This window comes from Haliotis asinina, chromosome 2 (genome assembly GCF_037392515.1).
Source record: "Haliotis asinina isolate JCU_RB_2024 chromosome 2, JCU_Hal_asi_v2, whole genome shotgun sequence".
Taxonomy (NCBI): Eukaryota; Metazoa; Mollusca; class Gastropoda; order Lepetellida; family Haliotidae; genus Haliotis; species Haliotis asinina.
The window spans coordinates 31936321-31954956 of record NC_090281.1 but is presented as its reverse complement, the minus strand read 5'-3'; the positions used below and the strand labels follow the sequence as shown (position 1 = coordinate 31954956).

Genomic DNA, 18636 nt, shown 5'->3' with positions numbered 1-18636 from the left:
AATAGCAGGGTTTGTTCATGTCATAAGCGATTTCCGTACACATATCATGTGACGTATTACTCACACAGTTTGTTTGGGCATGTTCAAAAGGGTGGTTGCCAACGCGCGTTTCCACTGAAAATAATTCTCAAAATGTCACAGCAAGGAGCTGCTTTGCAAAGTTATAACAACGAATTGGTCAAATGTAAGTTTTTAATCATATATGCGATGCACGATGGCCAATTAGGCCAATTGTTTCAAACTTTCTGTATCACCGAGTGGAATTTTGATTTGTTTACAAATTGATGTCTCAATGCGGACCTGACAGACTGACGCAAGGAAACGGCAATATTATATTCTCACCCACAAGGGCTTGTTTTGCTGAAAATAATGCGTTCTGGGTCTAACAAGCGTACACTGATACCCATATATGTTTGGGCTAAAGCTGAAAGTAAAACGGAACCACAGCAGAACGGCACCGAAATCGTTTGCAAACGGTTTGTCGAAAACGGCTACTGAATTATGGGCTAAAACGGAACCATATATAAAAAAATGTTCTGTTGACGTTATTGTTTTAATGTTTTATTTTCATGTTTTATTCCATTTTGAATCAAGTTACGAGGGGATGTCAATAAATTTTGAGCCTTGCATAGAAAAACACAAAAAATTGGTATGAACCACATTTATTTTTCAACATAGTCCTTTGTGAGTCAAGACACTTGTTCCATCTTTTCTGATGCCATCTCTGTAGAAGGCGCCATTTTGGTTCTCAAACCAAGCCTCAGTAGCAGCAATAAGCTCATTATCATCCTGAAATCTACGACCACGCAAGTGTTTCTTGAGATTTGGGAACAGATGGTAATCACTTGGTGCCAGGTCTGGAGAGTAGGGGGTATGCGGCAAGATTCCGTACCCGCATTCCTGGACAGCAGCAGCTGCAACATGAGAGGTGTGTACTGGAGCATTGTCTTGATGTAGAAGAATACCACGTCTGATCTTGCCACTTCTCCTTGATTGACTGTCACACTTGCCTCAACAAGTTAGCGTAATATTCCCCATTCATTGTTCTTCCTTTTGGTAAGTAATCTATGTGGATGATGCCTTTGCTATCCCAGAAGACTGTCACCATTACCCTCTGCACTGATCTGGAGGCTTTGAACTTTTTGGTCCTGGGAGAAGTGACATGTTTCCATTCCATGGATTCTTGTTTGCTCTCAGGATCATAGTGGTGGATCCACGTTTCATCACAGGTTACTAGCCTAAAGTAGAAATCTTCTGGATTCTTGTTGAATCTGGTTAGCATGGAGTTGCTTATGGTGACCCTTGTTTGCTTCATTTCATCTGTAAGCATTCTTGGCACCCATCTTGCGCACACCTTAGACATGACGAGATGTTCATGAAGAATTGTCTCGATGGATCCTTGTGAAATGCCTGTGGTCTCCTCTAACTCACGGAGTGTGATTAGACGATTTTCCAGCACAAGTCTATGCACTCTGTCAATGTTTTCCTGACTAGTGCTTGTTGTTGGGACGGGGGTCATCTTCAAGACCATGCATAAATTCACTGACCAATCGTTTTATGGTAGCAGATGAAGGGGAAGACTTCCCATAAACTGCTGAAAGCCTTTCTTCAGTGTTCTTCGCCGAGTTTCCGTCAAGAACTAAAAACTTAATTACAGCTCTTTACTCAATTTTACTCATTGTCACTGCCGTGAGGTGGGTCTCTTTCTGTCAATGTGAGCTGTTCAATAACTTCTGAGAGTAGGATACCAAAACTTATATATAACATCAGCTCCACCCCAAGGTTCAATGTCGTACCATAGGCTGTGACACCTGGGTATGAAAAATGCTCAAGGCTCAAAACTTATTGACATCCCCTCGTATCAAGCATTGTTTTGGGTTGTTTAGTTGTCCTGAAAAGGACCGTAGAGACTGAGTGTTGGCAAAAAAGCGTTGAATCAGTAGTGGTGAATTTAATGAAGGATGGGTCAATGGATAGCTGCACATCTTGTGAGAAGTTGGGTAAAGGATAGTTCAGCTAGCTAAATGTCGTGTTCCTGCCAAGGCATACACTGTACATGCGCTATGTGTGCAGTACAGCACATCAGTTGAAACCACTTTTCACTCCCGCTGGGGTGAAATTAGTGAATCGTTTGAACTCTTTGGGTTTTTTTCCTTGCATTATTTTTCAACTTTATCAGTTAAATTTGCATATTTGATAATTTGTAACTGTAACCTAGTGTAAGTCCATACCTAAATGTATCAGAATCTGCAAAGCTGTATGTTGCTTTGCTTGTAGGTTGTAGGCTTAAAGATAAAATGATGGATTCCTGTACAGGCCATGATAGGTAGGACCAGTGTTGTACTCAGGTAGGGGTTCTGGGTAAAATAACATGTCCCCAGGAACCTGTGCATTGAAATGACCAAAAAACAAACATCATTCTGACAAGGTCTGTGGATTCCCAGATTCATTCAGTACAGTGGAAGCTGTCTGAACTGGCACTTTATTGGGACTGAGCAGGGTATGAAACTCCTGAAAAAACTAGAAGCCCACCGGGCTGATAGTTGAAACATGTTGCTTGCCCTGTGAACACACAGGGCTGATAGTCGAAATCTGTTGCTGGCCCCGTGAACATGTAACCAGCCCTGTACTAAAAACAGGAAACTGAGGTCAGGTGTTGAAATACTCGTATCAAAGAATTAACTTAAACATATGCAAAAGCACATTTTACAAAGCATAACTTGGTGGTCCTAATTGATTCATTTAGTGTCACTGCCATGTGATTGAGACAAACAGGCAAAGTCAGACTGGTCAGTATCTTTGGCAAGAATGGTCTCTACATGTTATTCATGCAATTAGCACAGGGGATTTGTAACTCTCCTTGTGAAAAGTAACAATGCGCCACAGCAGATTCAACAAAAACGACTTAGTCCCTGAGAGCATTCTTTACACCAATCACGTTCAGCGATTGATAAAAGGGTAGGCTGATCTGTGGAAGGGATGGTTTGACTGATCATGAACTATAAACACAGGTGTCTAGCTGCCACAATTGTAAACTATTTTCAAAATATCACCCACAGACAGTGACATGGTAAAATATACCCATGGACAATGGATTGACCCACTGGGCTGGCCAACACATGAAGTTATAAGCCCGCTACGTAATTAGCAAGCATCAGCCGCCAGGCAGATGCTATTTCATACACTGGACTGAAGAAATAATCTGCTTTAGACCATGTTCCGGATTGTAGAGCTGACAAGATTACCTGCAAATAGGACAGAACCAATTTGTCACTCTCATACACAATGTATCATGAGGTTTTCTCAATTACTGCACACATGGAAACTAAATATTCTAAATACATATACAAGCATACCCATACTGAACTCAGATTGACTTATCTTTGTTGGCAACCACGTAGTTTCAATGCAGGATTAATTGGTGACAATACACATCTGGCTGAGCCCTTTCAACACACAGGATTATATGGCACTGTTTACTGTGTATAAACACATTTGAGCATCTCATTTCATGCTGAAATCCAGAAATGACAACTGCCAGATTGCAGAGCTTTTAAATGATGATAAATGTACAGGCCACAGATGGGACTGAGATTTTATACCGGTGCTGAATACTTACCGGTTTATGACACCTATCACTGTAAGTGTACATGAGTAAGTGAGTGAATATGTTTCCATGCCGCTTTAAGTAATATGTGGGCATTATCAGGGCAAGTGATACTAGAATGGCCTTCACACATTGTGCCTAAGTGGAGAATCGAACCAGGGTTCTCTAGTGTTTGGAGCCAACACTTTAACCACCAAGCTAATCCCCAACCCCAGATTCATTCAGAATGTGGTTCACCTGCTGAAATGATTGATAATCGGAAATATCACAGGAAAAAATGGTGGTGATTATCAATCTGAAAATAGTGTCATTGATAATATCATTCGTACACTTTCGTGATAGATTCAAGGTTCAATTTATTCCAGCAATAGACGAACTTAATGAGGGTTTTATTCATGGATTGCTTCAGAATTATATTCAGGTGTGGTTGTTGGAAACCTATGCATATGCATACATACACAGACACACACACAGACACAGACACACACACAGACACATTTATAAAGCGCTTTTTATCAATGCAATTGCTCCGAAGTGCTGAGTCCACTTTATCCATGTGCACAGGTGAATAGGTGCGTCTTGAGGACACTGTTAAAATTGATAGTTCTATTTTAGAACGAAGGATGGAAGGTATTTTGGCGCTAGACCATTTAAGCACTTGTAAACAAGGGGCAGGATTTCATAGTCGATTCTGATGCAGACTGGAAGCCATTGTAGAGTTTTGAGGGCAGGGGAGATGTGATCAGTCCTGTTAATTTGACAGATCAATGGTGTGGCTGAATTTTGTATCATCTGTAACCTATAGAGGACTTGTTTTGGCACACCACACAGCAAAGAGTTACAATAGTCTAAGCGGGATGTCACACATGCCTGAACAATAGCTTGTGCAGATTTCACGTCCAGGGATCGTTGAATCATACCGATGTTACGCAGATGGAAATAAGATTGGTAACTGACGTTGATAACATGGGGTTCATGCTGAGGAACGAGTCAAAGATTACACCAAGATTGCGAGCATGTGGGCGCACTGTTATTGCAGATTCACTGATGCAAAAGTGTGGAGGCAGAATCTTTTTTTTAAGTCAAAGGGGATGGAACACAATGAGTTGAGTTTTATCATCATTTATCTTGAGATAATTTGATAACATCCATCTCTTGATGCAATCAACACATTTTTGTGCTTTCGTAAAAGAGAACTTGGCTCATAATATCACCAAGGGGAGATGTGTAACGTGGAAAATAGGGGCCCTGGGACGGAGCCCTGAGGCACTCCAAACTTCAAGTATGTTGCCTCTGACCTTTCACCCTGAATGACAGCTGCCTGCTTCTGGTCAATTGAGTAGGAGACAAACCACCTTAAAGCAAGATCTTTGACATTAAAGCTGTTTTCAAGGCTAGAGAGTAGCACAGAATGGTCAACAGTGTCAAAAGCTGCAGATAAATCCAGCAATACAAGAATGACCGCTCCATTGGTGTCTATGCCTCTTAAGATGTCGTTCTGAACCTTCAGCAACGAAGTTTCCGTGCTGTGGAAGGATCGATAGACAGATTATCACTCTTCATAGAAGTTGTTCTGGTTATATGGTCTCTGAATTGAGAATTCACAATTAATGTGATATCTTTATTTGTTCATTTTTGCTCAAAGCTACACCTCTGATATTCATAGATAATTGATCAATATTTAGATAATTGTCATCTGACTCTATGATCTATAATGATAGCCAGAACTGGCATGAACAATTATGATCATCATTGTTAGAGTGACTTTGAGTTTTTGTGTGTGGAAGGTGCAGTGTGGTAGCCTAGATGTACTCGTCATGTTGAAGACCCAGGTTTGATTCCCCACATGGGTACAGTATGGAAAGCCTATTATTGATGTCCCCTCACCCACCATGATATTGCTGGAATATTGCTGAAAGCGGTGTAAAACCAAACTCACTCTCTTTGAATGGAGATTTATCTGGGTAACACAATCTGTGTTGCAGGCATTGAGGATCTGTGCAGCAAGAGGGATGAGCTCCACAAACACATCCTCCAGGAAGAGGAGGAGAAACAGAAGCTCCAGAACGATATGCGCATCCTGAGTGAGAGGCTTGCAAAGGTGAACGAGAGTCTGGCCAAGAAGATGGCATCCAGGAATGAATTTGACAAAACAATAGCTGAGACAGAGGCAGCGTATATGAAGGTAGGTCAAGACACTTTACTAGGATGAAGATATGTCTTTAATGACTGGTTCAGGATGTGAAGAATTGGCCTTCATCATGTTCATCAGCCACCGGTGCTTGTAAGAGGTGACTAACAAGATATGGTGGTTTGGCTCGCAGTCTTGATTGACAGTTGTCATTGTATCATAGCTATACAGATCAATGCTCATGCCATTGATTACTAGATTTTCTGGTCCAGACTAAATTATTTATAGTCTGCTGCCATATAGCTGAAATGCGGCTGTAATTAAATTTTAAAAAACCCAAAAGCAAACAATAACTGGTGTACCATAACCCTCATCTTGCCTGGCCATTAGTTGTCTTCCTGTCCTGTGTTTAACTTCAACTGCCCTTGTATCGAACTTGATATCACGGTATGGACTTTGTTGTGTAAGAATGCCAATGGCTGAGTTTCAGTAAGATCCCAGTTCTCTCAAAATGTTAAAATAAATGCATTGATCTCCTGATTTTAAGGAAAGCACCTTGTGATGGTGTTACGACATAAAGCAGTTGTTAGATTTTGTTTTAAAATTTATATCAGTCACTGATTGAGGGGATTTATTGATAAGAGAAACACCAGCAGTCATAGCACTGCCACAGCAATCAGCTGACTGGCATGTGATGATGGTTGGTTGTGTTATTTCACCACAGCATCACCAGTGTTACAGCTGGCTGGTTTAACATTAGATGGGTTTACAAATACCCTGGGCTCTATTCCTCAGGGCGACTGTAGTGTTAATACAGTCAGAAGTCTAAGTTAAAGTATGGGATTTATGATCATATTTGCACTAAGATTGCTTTGATGAATGGGGCCCTGGTCCATGAATTTAACAAATGTTACAGGTAACATTTGCAGTGATTAGTCACCTTCCATTGGACTGGGGTGAATAGTCTTGTAGTTTTAACATTAACAACTGTCTATTCATTTGGGTATATTCTTAAGTGTATTATTACTGTATAGTTAAACATTCTTAATCCCCACACCTATGCTATTTTAGTTCTTCAGCAGTTTTCAACCCAAATATGCAATTTGGTAGGATTTATTCTATTTTATACTAAAAGATCCTGAAAAGACAAGGCAGGATAGTTGATATTGCTGGGGTTACTCTACGTTAAAGTGATGTTTGTGACGCTGCACGGTCAAAATTGTTATTTCTACAAGTACAAATATTGAGTTTTTAACCCTGTTGTCACTTTCAACTTACAGCAGACAAAATTCTAGAAATGATGTGTTTATTCCAATAACAAATCGAGAAAATGTTGAAAAAATGTTGATATCCTGATCTTTAGTTCAGACATCAGCATGATGTCATCATTGTTGGTCAGTACAGAAAGTACTTTAGCATCAAACTTGATGGATTGCAGTTGTTGAGTGTGTGATGTCAAGGGTAAATAAGACTGAATGATTGACCAACTATTTGATCAGTCATGCACCACCAATGCACTCAGTTTAATATGAAGTCATGTAAGTATGGAAATCTTTGACAGTGATGGAAAATATGGAACAACTGATGAATTTACGAGAGTTACAGAAAAACATATGCACACACATGACATCAAATAGTTTTTTGTGTTTTTGCTATCTTTTTTGTATCTTTTTCTGCCTTTCCAGATATTTAAGATGATGGTGTCTTTTTTCCCCCAGATTTTGGAGAGTTCACAGACATTATTGAACGTTCTGAAGAGAGAATCTCACAGTTTGAGGGAGAAGTCTATGAGCCAAGGAGGATCTACACAGAGGACTCTGACACAAACCTAACCTCATCTTCAGTAGTATCAACTTGTACAGATCCATGTGTATATAGACCAAATATTTCCTACTCCAGCTGTTTGTGTGATTGCTGGTGTACTTGTGACAGTCAAAGGGACATACAGTCATCAGTCATTATTTAATAGATGTTATGTTTGATTATCTTGGACCCTATTTATCTGAAAACAGATCCTATCCATGTAGATCATGGTGAAGACATATTTTTTATCTTATTATAAGACCAGACCAAATTTTTGTCTTGTTTTATGGATTGGTTGGGGCTATATTTTGAAGAATAAGAAAAAATCATTTTCCCTGCTCAAAAAATATACTGGTAATCACAAGGTTATCGTGATATAAGTGAAATATTCTTGAAATTAGTGTGACACTTAAACTCACTCAACTTATTTTTAGCTGATATAAACAAACCAAAGTGTTAACATGGAAACTCTTGTGGGGTTTGCTTTGACTGGTGATTTTTCTTTTTTTAAAAAAAGATTTTTCCATCCTGCTTTTAGACTTTCTGATGACAAAAGTCCTTAAAACTGAGAATAAAATTAGTTTGGCCTAAAGCAAAAATAATGTAAGGGCTTTGCCTGAAATGTTTGCTGCCAGTTTGTCCATTTTTAGTTTTGGGGAGATTGAAATAATTTTAAATATTTGCTTGAGACTTTTGCCACCTGTCTGTTCTTTTGTATTTAGAAAGTCTAGAGTGATTATACTTTGTTTTGCTAATGAAGAGTGCCAAAAGCAGTATGGCCAAAATTCAATTTTAGGTTAGTTTTTCATGTGACCCTTTTCGAGAGAAGCGTACCAGCCTTTTACTTTTCATAATGATCAAACCAAAACCTTTTTACATACTGATAAGCATCTTTATCTGCCTGTCATCTGGCAAGTAAAGCTGCAACAAAGTGTCAATATGTATATCAAGTGGTTCATGTATAGCATTGCTGTATCTTCAGTGTACGAAATAGGCTTGTCAAGAATCATGTAATACTGAATTGTTTACTGTAATACATTTTATTCTTGCCTTAATGGAACTGCCTTTAAGTGGCCTTTGAACTTGTTTTGCTCACTCTTGACTCAATATACTGTCTTGTTCTTGTAAACATGTGCAGCCCATGATGTGGCTTCAGGCCAGACATCTAATAAAATATATCCTTGTACATAAATTTTCTGATGAAATCACTATGACTTCCTTGTTCATTGCTCACCTTTGCAAGCCACTGAGCTGTCATCATTGTGTCTTAGATGTAAATAGTCGCGTCAGAATGTTTACATAAGTTTGGATGGTTGTCATCACAATATTATGGGATGTCAAATAAATATACACTGTTTAATATCAAGGTGGCTCGGTGAACATAAATATGTTTAATTAATGTTGTGCTGCTCATGATATCAGTCACTAGTTTGTCAGCCCTAAAACATATTACAGGGAGCCTTGATAAAATTCAAGCCTGGGACAAATACTTATCATACTTGACTTTGATTGTTACATTGGGGGCATCAAATCACAGATCACATCTAAAATAGCTTATTTAAATAATGCTTCATGACCATAGCAAATTAGAGAGAACTATTGCATTCTGCAGTTGTAGCTGGTTTATATCTTCAGATATTTGTTGGTTTCAAGTCTAATGGGAGGGAGCACAGTGTTGAGAAGATGTAAATTTTTTATTGAGAACAAATGAAGAATGATTTTTGGTGATAAATGGAATCTGACCCTCGGATATTTGTAACTTTATCTTCTCTACTGATAATCAGCAGACACTTGGGTGAGATCCTCTACCGATCAGGTTTTATGAACAGCAGAACTTTGATCCCTGTTGACCACTTCCTGTTATGCCACAGCATCCCTACACCCCCCATCCATGCATATCCGGGTTAGAATTGATATTCAGTAACCCATGCTTGATATAAGAGTTAACTAACAGGATTGGGAGGTTAGGCTCGGTGACATGGTTAGCACCTCATATTGCAATGGCGTAGACCGATGTTCAAGTCATGGATCACTACATTGTGTTGTCCGGAATCGATTTTTTCCAGATTGACCGTTACTGCGTGGCGTTTAACAACCAAACCAAATACACATGTATACAACATGTCTGTGTTCTCGGCGGCATCCATGGTTGCCACAGTCAATTGATGTTTGACTTCAAAAGGCTGTCTATGGTTTTTTCTGACAACCCTGAATAACTAAGTGCAAAGGAACGGCAGGTAGCCAACAAATAAGTCTCCACAGACTGCCATCTTACAGTCTGAGCAAAGGTGTCCTAATCCAGTGCCTGGAGTTCATGCATTTGAATCATCTGATATACTCCACTGTTTGGTGCTGGCGAGATTGGGCTGAGGAGGGCGTGGCAGGGCATCTGTGTCCACCGCAAGCTTCAGGCTGGTGGATCTGTTTACACTGGCTTGGAATAGTGCTGAAACAGTGAAAAAAAGCAGAAGTTCAATCTGGTTGTTGGTTGGTTGTTTAACCCTACATTCGGCAATATTCCAGCTATCTGGCAGCAGTCTGTATATGATCTAGACTGAACCAGGCGATCCAATGATCAACAGCATGAACATCGTTTTACACAATTGGGGTACGATGACAGGAGTCAACCAAGTGATGTCAGTTCACAAAACCTTTACAATTTTTAATCATGTTCCGGTACTCCATGTTATGGGATTTGAGCTGAAAAATCTCACCTAAGAGACTTTGGCACACAAACGGATGTTTACGCTAGTACACATACCTTTCCAGTTGTTCATCTTTTTCTCTTAGTCCATGTTAAAGGATCTGAGCAGGAACATCTGTGTTTATCCCCTAAGAGACTCACACAAGCGGTCATACGCGAGTACACATACCTTTACAGTTATTCATCTTGTTCTCGTACTCCATGTTAAGGGATTTCAGCAGGAACATCTGTGTTCTCTCCCTTAAAAGACTCTCACAGAGACGGTCATATGCGCTGCCCCCGTGGTCAAGCAGCTTGTCCAGCATGGCACTTGCCTTCTGCCGCCTCGTCACATTGTGGTTTATTTCCTCACAATCTTCCCCCGACAGGACGCATCGCGAACGCAGGAAATCAAAATGACGTTCTGGGTTGAGGTAATCTACCAGCTGCACACGCTTTTCTCTCAGGATCTGCGGGAAGGAAACGACAGAGATTGTATACATAGAGAGCTGTATTGTTTCGTGGCAGTAAAATTTGAGTCAGCTAAGTCAGCGACCTGACCACTCGTTCTTGTTTGCCGCCCTTTACCCCACACTTGTACAGAGATGACTAAACTGCAGGTGGATACTGATTTTAACTTGACATTGTCATCGCATCGGGATACCTTGGGTCGATGTTCGCGATATCAATCTCTGGCTTGCAAAGTTCAAAGTCGATTCTGAATAGGACACTGCATTCCAACTGCACAATATTGACAACATTCATTCACTCACTTAGACCAGGGATAATCTACAAACAGTTGTTAGAGTCTCCCTGCTTAGACTAACAACTATTTTGCAGAAAGAAAAAAATACAGGTAAAAGGAGCCCTGAGACTTTCTTCAGTGACAAGCTATCATTCACACGGACAACAAAAATACGAACTGAGTGACTGTGAGTATGGTTTAACGCTGCTACTTCCAATATTCCAGCAACATCACGACTGGGGACACCAGAAGTGGGCATCACACCAAACTGTACCCTTGTGGGAAATCGAAGCCGGCTCCCTGGCTTGACGAGACCACATTTCAACCACTAGGTTACCCCACCGCCCCAAAACACGAAATAGAAGTGACAGCTAGTTGTGAGTGAGTTTAGTTTTACGCCTCAATTTAGCAATATTCCATCAAAATCACGGCGGGGAACACCAGAAGTGGGCTTCAATCATTGTACCCATGTGGGGAATAGAACCCGGGTCTTGGGTGAGACGAACCAACACTTTAACCACTTTGTTACCCCACCGTCCCAAAACACGAACTAGAAGTGACACCCTTTGGCTCCCATTTCTATGCTTACAAATTTGATGAAACAAAATCACATTGATTTCATTTCCTGTTAAATAACACAATACCCAGTGTCAATCAATGACTTATACACTGTATCACATCCTGATCCTGCAGGCAGACGGTGAATAAGAGGAAAAACTTACGTCATAAAATCAGTTCACCAATTAAAATACAACACCTAAGTCCGGGAAAGAAATCGTTGAATAGACAAAGTAAACTTAGCCTCAGTACTTTTAATATCCCGTTCAGATATCAGACTTTAAAATACCCAGATAAATCTGTTTGAATCCAGCTTCATCCGGAAGTGTCTTAGTGACGTCACGACGTAAGAATGTAACTGGACTGACGATATGGACCTATGGGAGATACACCTTGTCTTCGTATACTCCGTATTTGCACATGCATTATGGAGACAGTACACGTGACGTTGTAGTGGAAATACAACGCAGTATTTGTAAGACAGCGCGACAATTTTCAAGGTCAAAACAAGTTATGTTGTCACCCCATCTAAAATGTGTAAAAATTAAAATGCGCGAGAAGATTGATTGGGTTTGGTTGTTGTTTAACGCCGCATTCAGCAATATTCCAGCTATATGACGGCGACCTGGAAATAATCAAGTGTGCACTACACAATCCAGTGATTAAAAGCATGAGCGTCGGTCTTAGCAGTTGGAATACGATGACCACCCGATCCGGTAAGTCACCTCTTACAACAAGGATGGGTTGAAGATCAGTTCTATCCCCGATCTTCACGGGTCGACAATGACTGAGATAGATGAACACTAATCTTTTATACAAATGTACTTTTCATACAAATCCTTTTCAGATTTCATTCAGAAGCACTTTGGTCGTATCGTGTTTGGTTGATTGGCCGGTGGACGTTGGACGCCAGTTCGGTGTAGCAGTCACCGATACAACAATCCCAGAGATATCTGCATGTTTATTTAGGCCAGGAGGATGTTCTAGTCGGAACTCCAGCCACAGTATCTAACCCATCTGACATCTGCCCAGCAGATGATGACAGGACTGTACTGTACTATTCAACTATGATATAGACTAACAACTAGTCTCTGAAATGTACATATTTTACAGAAAAAAGTTCATATTATGTATATATACAGTATGGTTCAAAATTATTGAGAATAGCTAAAGCATTTCATATTATTAAACGAGAACAAATCAGATAAAATTGAATGTATTGTGAAAGTGAACTGACCTTTTCATGTTGTGTAGGTAACAATTTAATATTTTATCAAGTCTCCTTGAGCTTCACGGCACAGTCTAAGACGGGTAGGCATACTTCCTATCAGAGAGGTTAGTGTCTCGTGAGTTATGCTGTCCCAGTATCGGACCACTTCTCTCTTCATGTCTTCAATTTTTGTCAACCCCTTTTGATTCACACATTCCTTCATCATCCCCCAAATGTTCTCAATGGGATTTAAGTCAGGACTATATGCAGGAAATGGTAATGCAGTCACATTTTTCTCCTGAAACCACTGCTTGGCATGTTTTGCGGTGTGTTTAGGATCATTATGTTGCTGCAAAATCCAGTCATTTCCATAAAACACATGTGCACTTGGAAGGAGAAAATTATCTAATATGTTAGTGTAGCGTTGACTTGTCAGATTTCCCTCAAACACACACAGCGGGGTCGTTCCTAATAAGGATATCCCTCCCCATACATGAAACTTTGGGCTGTATTTAGGTCGTCGATACAACGGTGCTGACGCAGACTTTGTCCATATTTTCACATTATTGGGATATACCCATATTGAGCTTTCATCAGTAAAAATCACATTTTCCCAGTCAAAGTTTTCATGTGCCAAACACCATTCAACACGCCTGTCTTTATGTTCTTGTTTCATGAGAGGAGAAGGAATTCCAGTCTTTTTCTCCCATCCAAGATCAATCAAATTTCTTCTAACTGTAGATTTTGATACAACTGTTGATCCCCTTTCTATCATTTCATACCTGATGTTGGAGATGCTTGCCCTTTGCTTTTTAGACGCTAAAATTCCCAGCCGGACGCGATCTGAGAAGTCCAATTTTCTGGGTCTCCCTGCTCCTTTCTGGTGCCCAAAATCCTTTCCCTCTTTAAAATTCTTCCTAATCCTATACACAGTAGAAAGAGGAGTTCCTGTTCTCTCTGCCAATGTATTTACATCACCAATTCCTTGATTACACAACTCAAAAATCAATCTTCTTTTATCTTCAGCAGACATTGTTGACAGTGCTGAGGAAAATGACGTCTGTTACAAATTCAGGGGAGGTAACTATAATTGTGCTATACTCAGTAGGCCAAGATGAGTTACCTCCCTTATACCATTACTTAGTTTTAAGTATCAGTGAATCAGCTGAGGTGTTAGGATAGCTCAAAGTAAGAAGAAAAATTCTCAATAATTATGAACCAGACTATAATATGGAAAGGAGCCGTGAAATTCTCCTTACTTTCAGACCGAAGCTGTGGAAATCTAGATTTGCCACACTTTCTAGACTTGCGTGGGCTTTCTTGAATATTTTTGGGCTGTATGACCGACTAACTATCACAGTACGAGAAGTCTAGTATTTCCCGATCGGTTCAAGAGTTCTGTAGACGTTGTAGTCCTTTAGACAGTGTCTACTACGCTGTATTGTAAACGGTGATATATTGCTTTTGGTGTGAATTCGCTATCATGTCACGTGCAGTCTACTAGACTGTATTGTAAATCGGATATAATGTTCTATAGGTGTGAATTCACTATCATTTCACGTGCAGTCTGCTAGGGTGTATCGTAAATCGGATATAATATTCTGTTGGTGTACTTCACTGTCATACTACGTGAAGTCTACTAGACTGTTTTGTACATCAGTTACAAAGGTCTAAAAGATGTACTTTACTATCAAACTGCGCGCAATCTAAAAGACTGTACTGTAAATCGGTCATGATGTTAAATGCATATACTTGTCTTTACTACCATGCTACGTGCAATCTACTAGACTATTGCAAAACGGTTCCAGTGTTTTATGTGTGTATTCTACCTCACTGTCATGCAAGGTGCATTGTAGATCAGTTATAATGCTTTATAGGTGTAAAGTCACTATCATACTAAGTGCAGTCTCCTAGATGGTATCAGAGACCATATATGGTTTGTATTGTAAATCGGCTATAATGCTCTCTAAGTGTGAATTCACTACCATGCTACGTGAAGTCTACTAGACTGGGTTGTAAATCGGTTTTAATGTTCTAAAGGTGTGTTTCACTACCATACCTTCGTGCAACCTACTAGACTGTATCGTAAATGAGTTATAGTATTCAAAAGGTGTACTTCAGAGTTGTGCAATTACAAGGTCAACCCAATTCATGCTATAGCAAACTATATCTTATACTAGTATATAGCGTTCTATTTGTATTGCCTGCAGACAACCATACCGCGTTCCTAGAAACCAAGGAAAGTCAGGTTCACAGGCACATTTGAGAACAACGCATACTCCTTTGATATAACAATAATATTCATGATTACTACAACCGTAGCTATCACGACTCTTTCATCGACATGGACCTACCGGGGACATGCTCCATTTAAATCTGTGGATACAATACCGGCCTAGTTTTTCGAAGCTCACTCAGCGCAAAAATAGTCGTAAGTTAATGTAAATGTATGGCACTTACGACTATCTTAGCGATAAGATCACTTCGAAAATCTAGGCCCTGCTTCTGTGGACGCCACACTAGTTGTTTATTAATTATTTAATTGAGTAATGTGATAATGGGTTAACCTTGCATATGTCCTTACCTCGATTTTGATCCCGTTCAGAATGCCAGCCTCGTCCATGACTTCACTGTCACTTCTTGGATATACAATTTCATCCTTGGGGTATACCATTCTATTGGTCATGAATATTGATACGGTTGTCGCCACCCTGCCTTTTCCGCGTACGTGTGCACGTAGTGTCGCTCAAGTCTGTTGTTGGTAATATGAGCGTTAGGAACTCGCGTGTGGATACAGGTGAGAATTAACACAACTGGTTTCGCCGAAACGCGTAATTCAACCCTATGAGGAAAACAATTTCCAGGAGAGAGGGCTAATCACAACGACCAAGCAATTTAGGTGTGCCCCAGTGTCAACTTCCTGGTACAATCGAGATTCGGTCAAAAACGACTCTCGTTCCGATCAGAGGTCATATGCACTCAGAAGTTGACATTCAATAAGATGACGGCATGTCTTTTTACTGCAAATTAAGATCAATTGTTGGAAGAGTAGTTCACAGATTGTGCTAATAATGTGTTTACACTGAAAAATTTTCAGAGATGTCGGCCGGTGTGTTAAGTCTAAGGGACATAACTCCTGTAGCCATACCTGATCCGGGTATACGCGCGAGTCGTCATGTGTGGATAATGGATAAATGTTTCCTTTGTCAAGGCCGCAGTTATTCCGTCGGTTTATTAGTCATTCGTAGCAAGCCAGTTTTTTTCGTCTAAGACCGACAGGTTGCAAAACTTTATATTTGGATACTATTTTGAGCTTAATTGTCCAACCTTTAATTAGCAACAATAAATTGCTAGCCCAGCCCTACTTTTCATAACGGTAGCTTGGTAGGACCGTGTCAAATGCTTGAACACCATTCTTATCATTTAATTAACGCATGTATCCCTAATTCTGGTGTGTTACTATGCTAATTAGACATGTAAGTTAGGTGAATAGAAGTGGGACCTTTTTCGCCGGTGATTCTAAAAATGAATATCAGTGAAACGTTACCTGATATATACTCAAAGGACACAGAATCGATGTTGTTGCCGTTACTATAGTCGCAGTTATTCTGCAAAACGTTTGTATGTTTTAACTAGATAACACCTACATTGGCCTTGGGATTATTAATTTGAAAAGTTCGAACGCAGGACAGACGCACTTTCATGATTCTCCCGTGTTACTCCGGGACAAGCCGACTACCTACGGAAAGGAGCGAGTGGTGACTCGACCAATGGGAAGGTCACGCCTAGAAACTCTCCAGCTTTCGGTTTGATATGTTTCATATTTTGCCATTGTCTGTTCTCACATTCTAGTGAGTGAGTCTTGTTCTACGCCGCTTTTAGCAATATTCCAGCAATATAACCGCTGGTGACACCAGATTTAGGCTTCACAGGAGCGTACCCATGCGAGGAATTGAACCCCGGATCTAGAACGTGATGAGCCGACGCTTTAGCCACTAAGCTACCCAACCAGCCTTACTTGTTAGAGGCACATCTCAGACCATAACCCACAAGCAAATATATGATGCCCAGAAACAACTGAGCATCCTCCATCACAGGGTCCGGGTGTGCCAAAGGGACACAACTGTGCACATCGAATATATACTGCGTATAGATCTGTTTATGACTTTTTATGACTTATGGCTTTTAATCCATTTGAACGCTTTCTCTTTTTCCGATCTGCCTTTGTACTGAACGAGTTCTTAGTTTTCAGAAATGAAGCAGTAATTACTTGCGGTTTCAAACTATTAACTATATCATGATGCAGTGAGTGAGTTTAGTTTTACGCCGCACTCAGCGATATTCCAGCTATATGACGGTGGTCTGTAAGTATTCGAGATTGGACCAGACAATCCAGTGATCTACAGCATGAACATCGATCTGCGCATTTGGGAACCGATGACATGTCAACCACGTCGGCGAACCTAAACTCCAAATACTCATACCCGCTTATACACGGCAGCACAGATGATTGGGTTTCCATGCTAGCCTTCTAAGTCTAGATAATGGGACAGTACAACCTCTGGGGACGCCAGTGTCATTGAGGGACAGTGTGTCCTTTTTTGTATTGTTTTAACAAATATCGTTTGAACTATTAATCATTATCCAGAGACTTGTACAAGTCTACATCTTGCCCACGATGAGAAAGCCACAATAGCTTGGTGCGCCAAGTGGCTGCAAGAGTGATATACTCCCCAGGGAGTTGAGATTGATAATACGGTCGCGCCTTGAGCCATCGCCTTGAGCATACAGTAGTGTGTGGGTATGTGTGCTGTATAAATATCCTATATCCTACGTATGACAATAAAAAAATACACTTAATAAAAGCAGTTACGTTTTCTGTTTTTGTTCTGCTCCTGAAAAAAAAGGTTACATGTGACCACGGATAATCTATAACTCTGTTGGCTTCCTGATGTGACATGTTTTACCGAGTTGTAATGCTGTATAATATGGGTATATTTCAAAGAACGCGGTAGACATGTGCCAGTGAAGTGGGACCGTTTCTAAGGCAAACTAAAAAATGTATTGAGTGAGTTTAGTTTTACGCCGCTTTTAGCAATATTCCAGCAATGCCACGGCGGAGAACATCATGAATGTGTTTCACACATTGTTCCCATATAGTGACCCAAATATAGATCAAATACAGCTCATTTAATGGCAAATGACAAGATACGTGTGTGGGTTCATATGTCGGGAGGTTCGTGGTGTCTACATGCACTGGGTGCCTGCAATGTGATTCGAAACAGAGATTCTGTGTCTCGTCAGCAACCAAGTTTTGCCACAATGCACAGCTGTAAAATGTCATGTTTAACTCTCGTCGGCAAAAAGCACAAGGCTATTGGTGTTCTCGAGACAGAGATTTCCCGGTGGTGGAGTAGCTTGTGGTTAAAGCCCTCGTGTCTCGTGGAAGGCTTGGTTCGATTCCCACGTGAATGCAAGTTGTGAAGCCCATCCCTAGCCGTCATACTGTTGCAGTTTTGATTACAGCGTTTCCCACAGGTTATCAGTGCTTAGACTCTTTCCAGGCTAAACATCAGCAGAGTGAAGATGGTTTGACGGGACTGTATTTTGCGTCAATGGGCTGTCAACTATCTTTTCAGCGTCGTCACCCAAAACGTTAAAACGTGGTACTTTTACTTTCCCTGCCTGGTGTTTAATATAACGGTAAGGCTATTTTTCAGGGCATTATCATTTGAAGAAGCCCTCGGTGTTTTCAGAAAGACCTCGTGCTTCTGCAAATGATAATGCCCTGAAAAAATAGCCTTACCCTTATAATAATATGTCAGTGATGGCGTGAGTCATTGCTGTAATGGGCACTAGTGAGTCCTGTCTGGACTGCTGGTAAGGCTGTTAGTAAGGT

The 18636-nt window shown here is 40.5% G+C and overlaps 2 protein-coding genes across 2 annotated transcripts; one reads left to right on the top strand and one right to left on the bottom strand.

Moving 5' to 3' along the window:
• Positions 1 to 19: 19 nt before the first annotated feature.
• Positions 20 to 8749, top strand: LOC137273604 (microtubule nucleation factor SSNA1-like). The gene is made up of 3 exons (XM_067806359.1): positions 20 to 184; positions 5593 to 5792; positions 7457 to 8749. The coding sequence occupies exons 1-3, from the start codon at positions 133 to 135 to the stop codon at positions 7568 to 7570; spliced, it is 366 nt and encodes a 121-aa protein (XP_067662460.1). The 5' UTR covers positions 20 to 132; the 3' UTR covers positions 7571 to 8749.
• Positions 8750 to 9216: 467 nt separating this feature from the next.
• LOC137273603 (B-cell lymphoma/leukemia 10-like) lies at positions 9217 to 15868 on the bottom strand. The gene is made up of 3 exons (XM_067806358.1): positions 15322 to 15868; positions 10415 to 10694; positions 9217 to 9987 (listed from the first exon to the last, which is right to left on the bottom strand). Exons 1-3 carry the CDS (start codon positions 15421 to 15423, stop codon positions 9854 to 9856), a joined length of 516 nt encoding a protein of 171 aa, XP_067662459.1. The 5' UTR covers positions 15424 to 15868; the 3' UTR covers positions 9217 to 9853.
• Positions 15869 to 18636: the final 2768 nt, after the last annotated feature.

What these genes read in the sequence shown, in the direction of transcription:
- LOC137273604 (XM_067806359.1), top strand. Translation starts at nt 133, where the DNA reads ATGTCACAGCAAGGAGCTGCTTTGCAAAGTTATAACAACGAATTGGTC. An exon ending in TAACAACGAATTGGTCAAAT is followed by an intron (nt 185 to 5,592) that starts GTAAGTTTTTAA and finishes TCTGTGTTGCAG; the next exon opens with GCATTGAGGATCTGTGCAGC. An exon ending in CAGAGGCAGCGTATATGAAG is followed by an intron (nt 5,793 to 7,456) that starts GTAGGTCAAGAC and finishes TTTTTCCCCCAG; the next exon opens with ATTTTGGAGAGTTCACAGAC.
- LOC137273603 (XM_067806358.1), bottom strand. Translation starts at nt 15,423, where the DNA reads ATGACCAATAGAATGGTATACCCCAAGGATGAAATTGTATATCCAAGA. An exon ending in TGAACGGGATCAAAATCGAG is followed by an intron (nt 10,695 to 15,321) that starts GTAAGGACATAT and finishes TCCTTCCCGCAG; the next exon opens with ATCCTGAGAGAAAAGCGTGT. An exon ending in CAAGATGAATAACTGTAAAG is followed by an intron (nt 9,988 to 10,414) that starts GTATGTGTACTC and finishes TCACTGTTTCAG; the next exon opens with CACTATTCCAAGCCAGTGTA.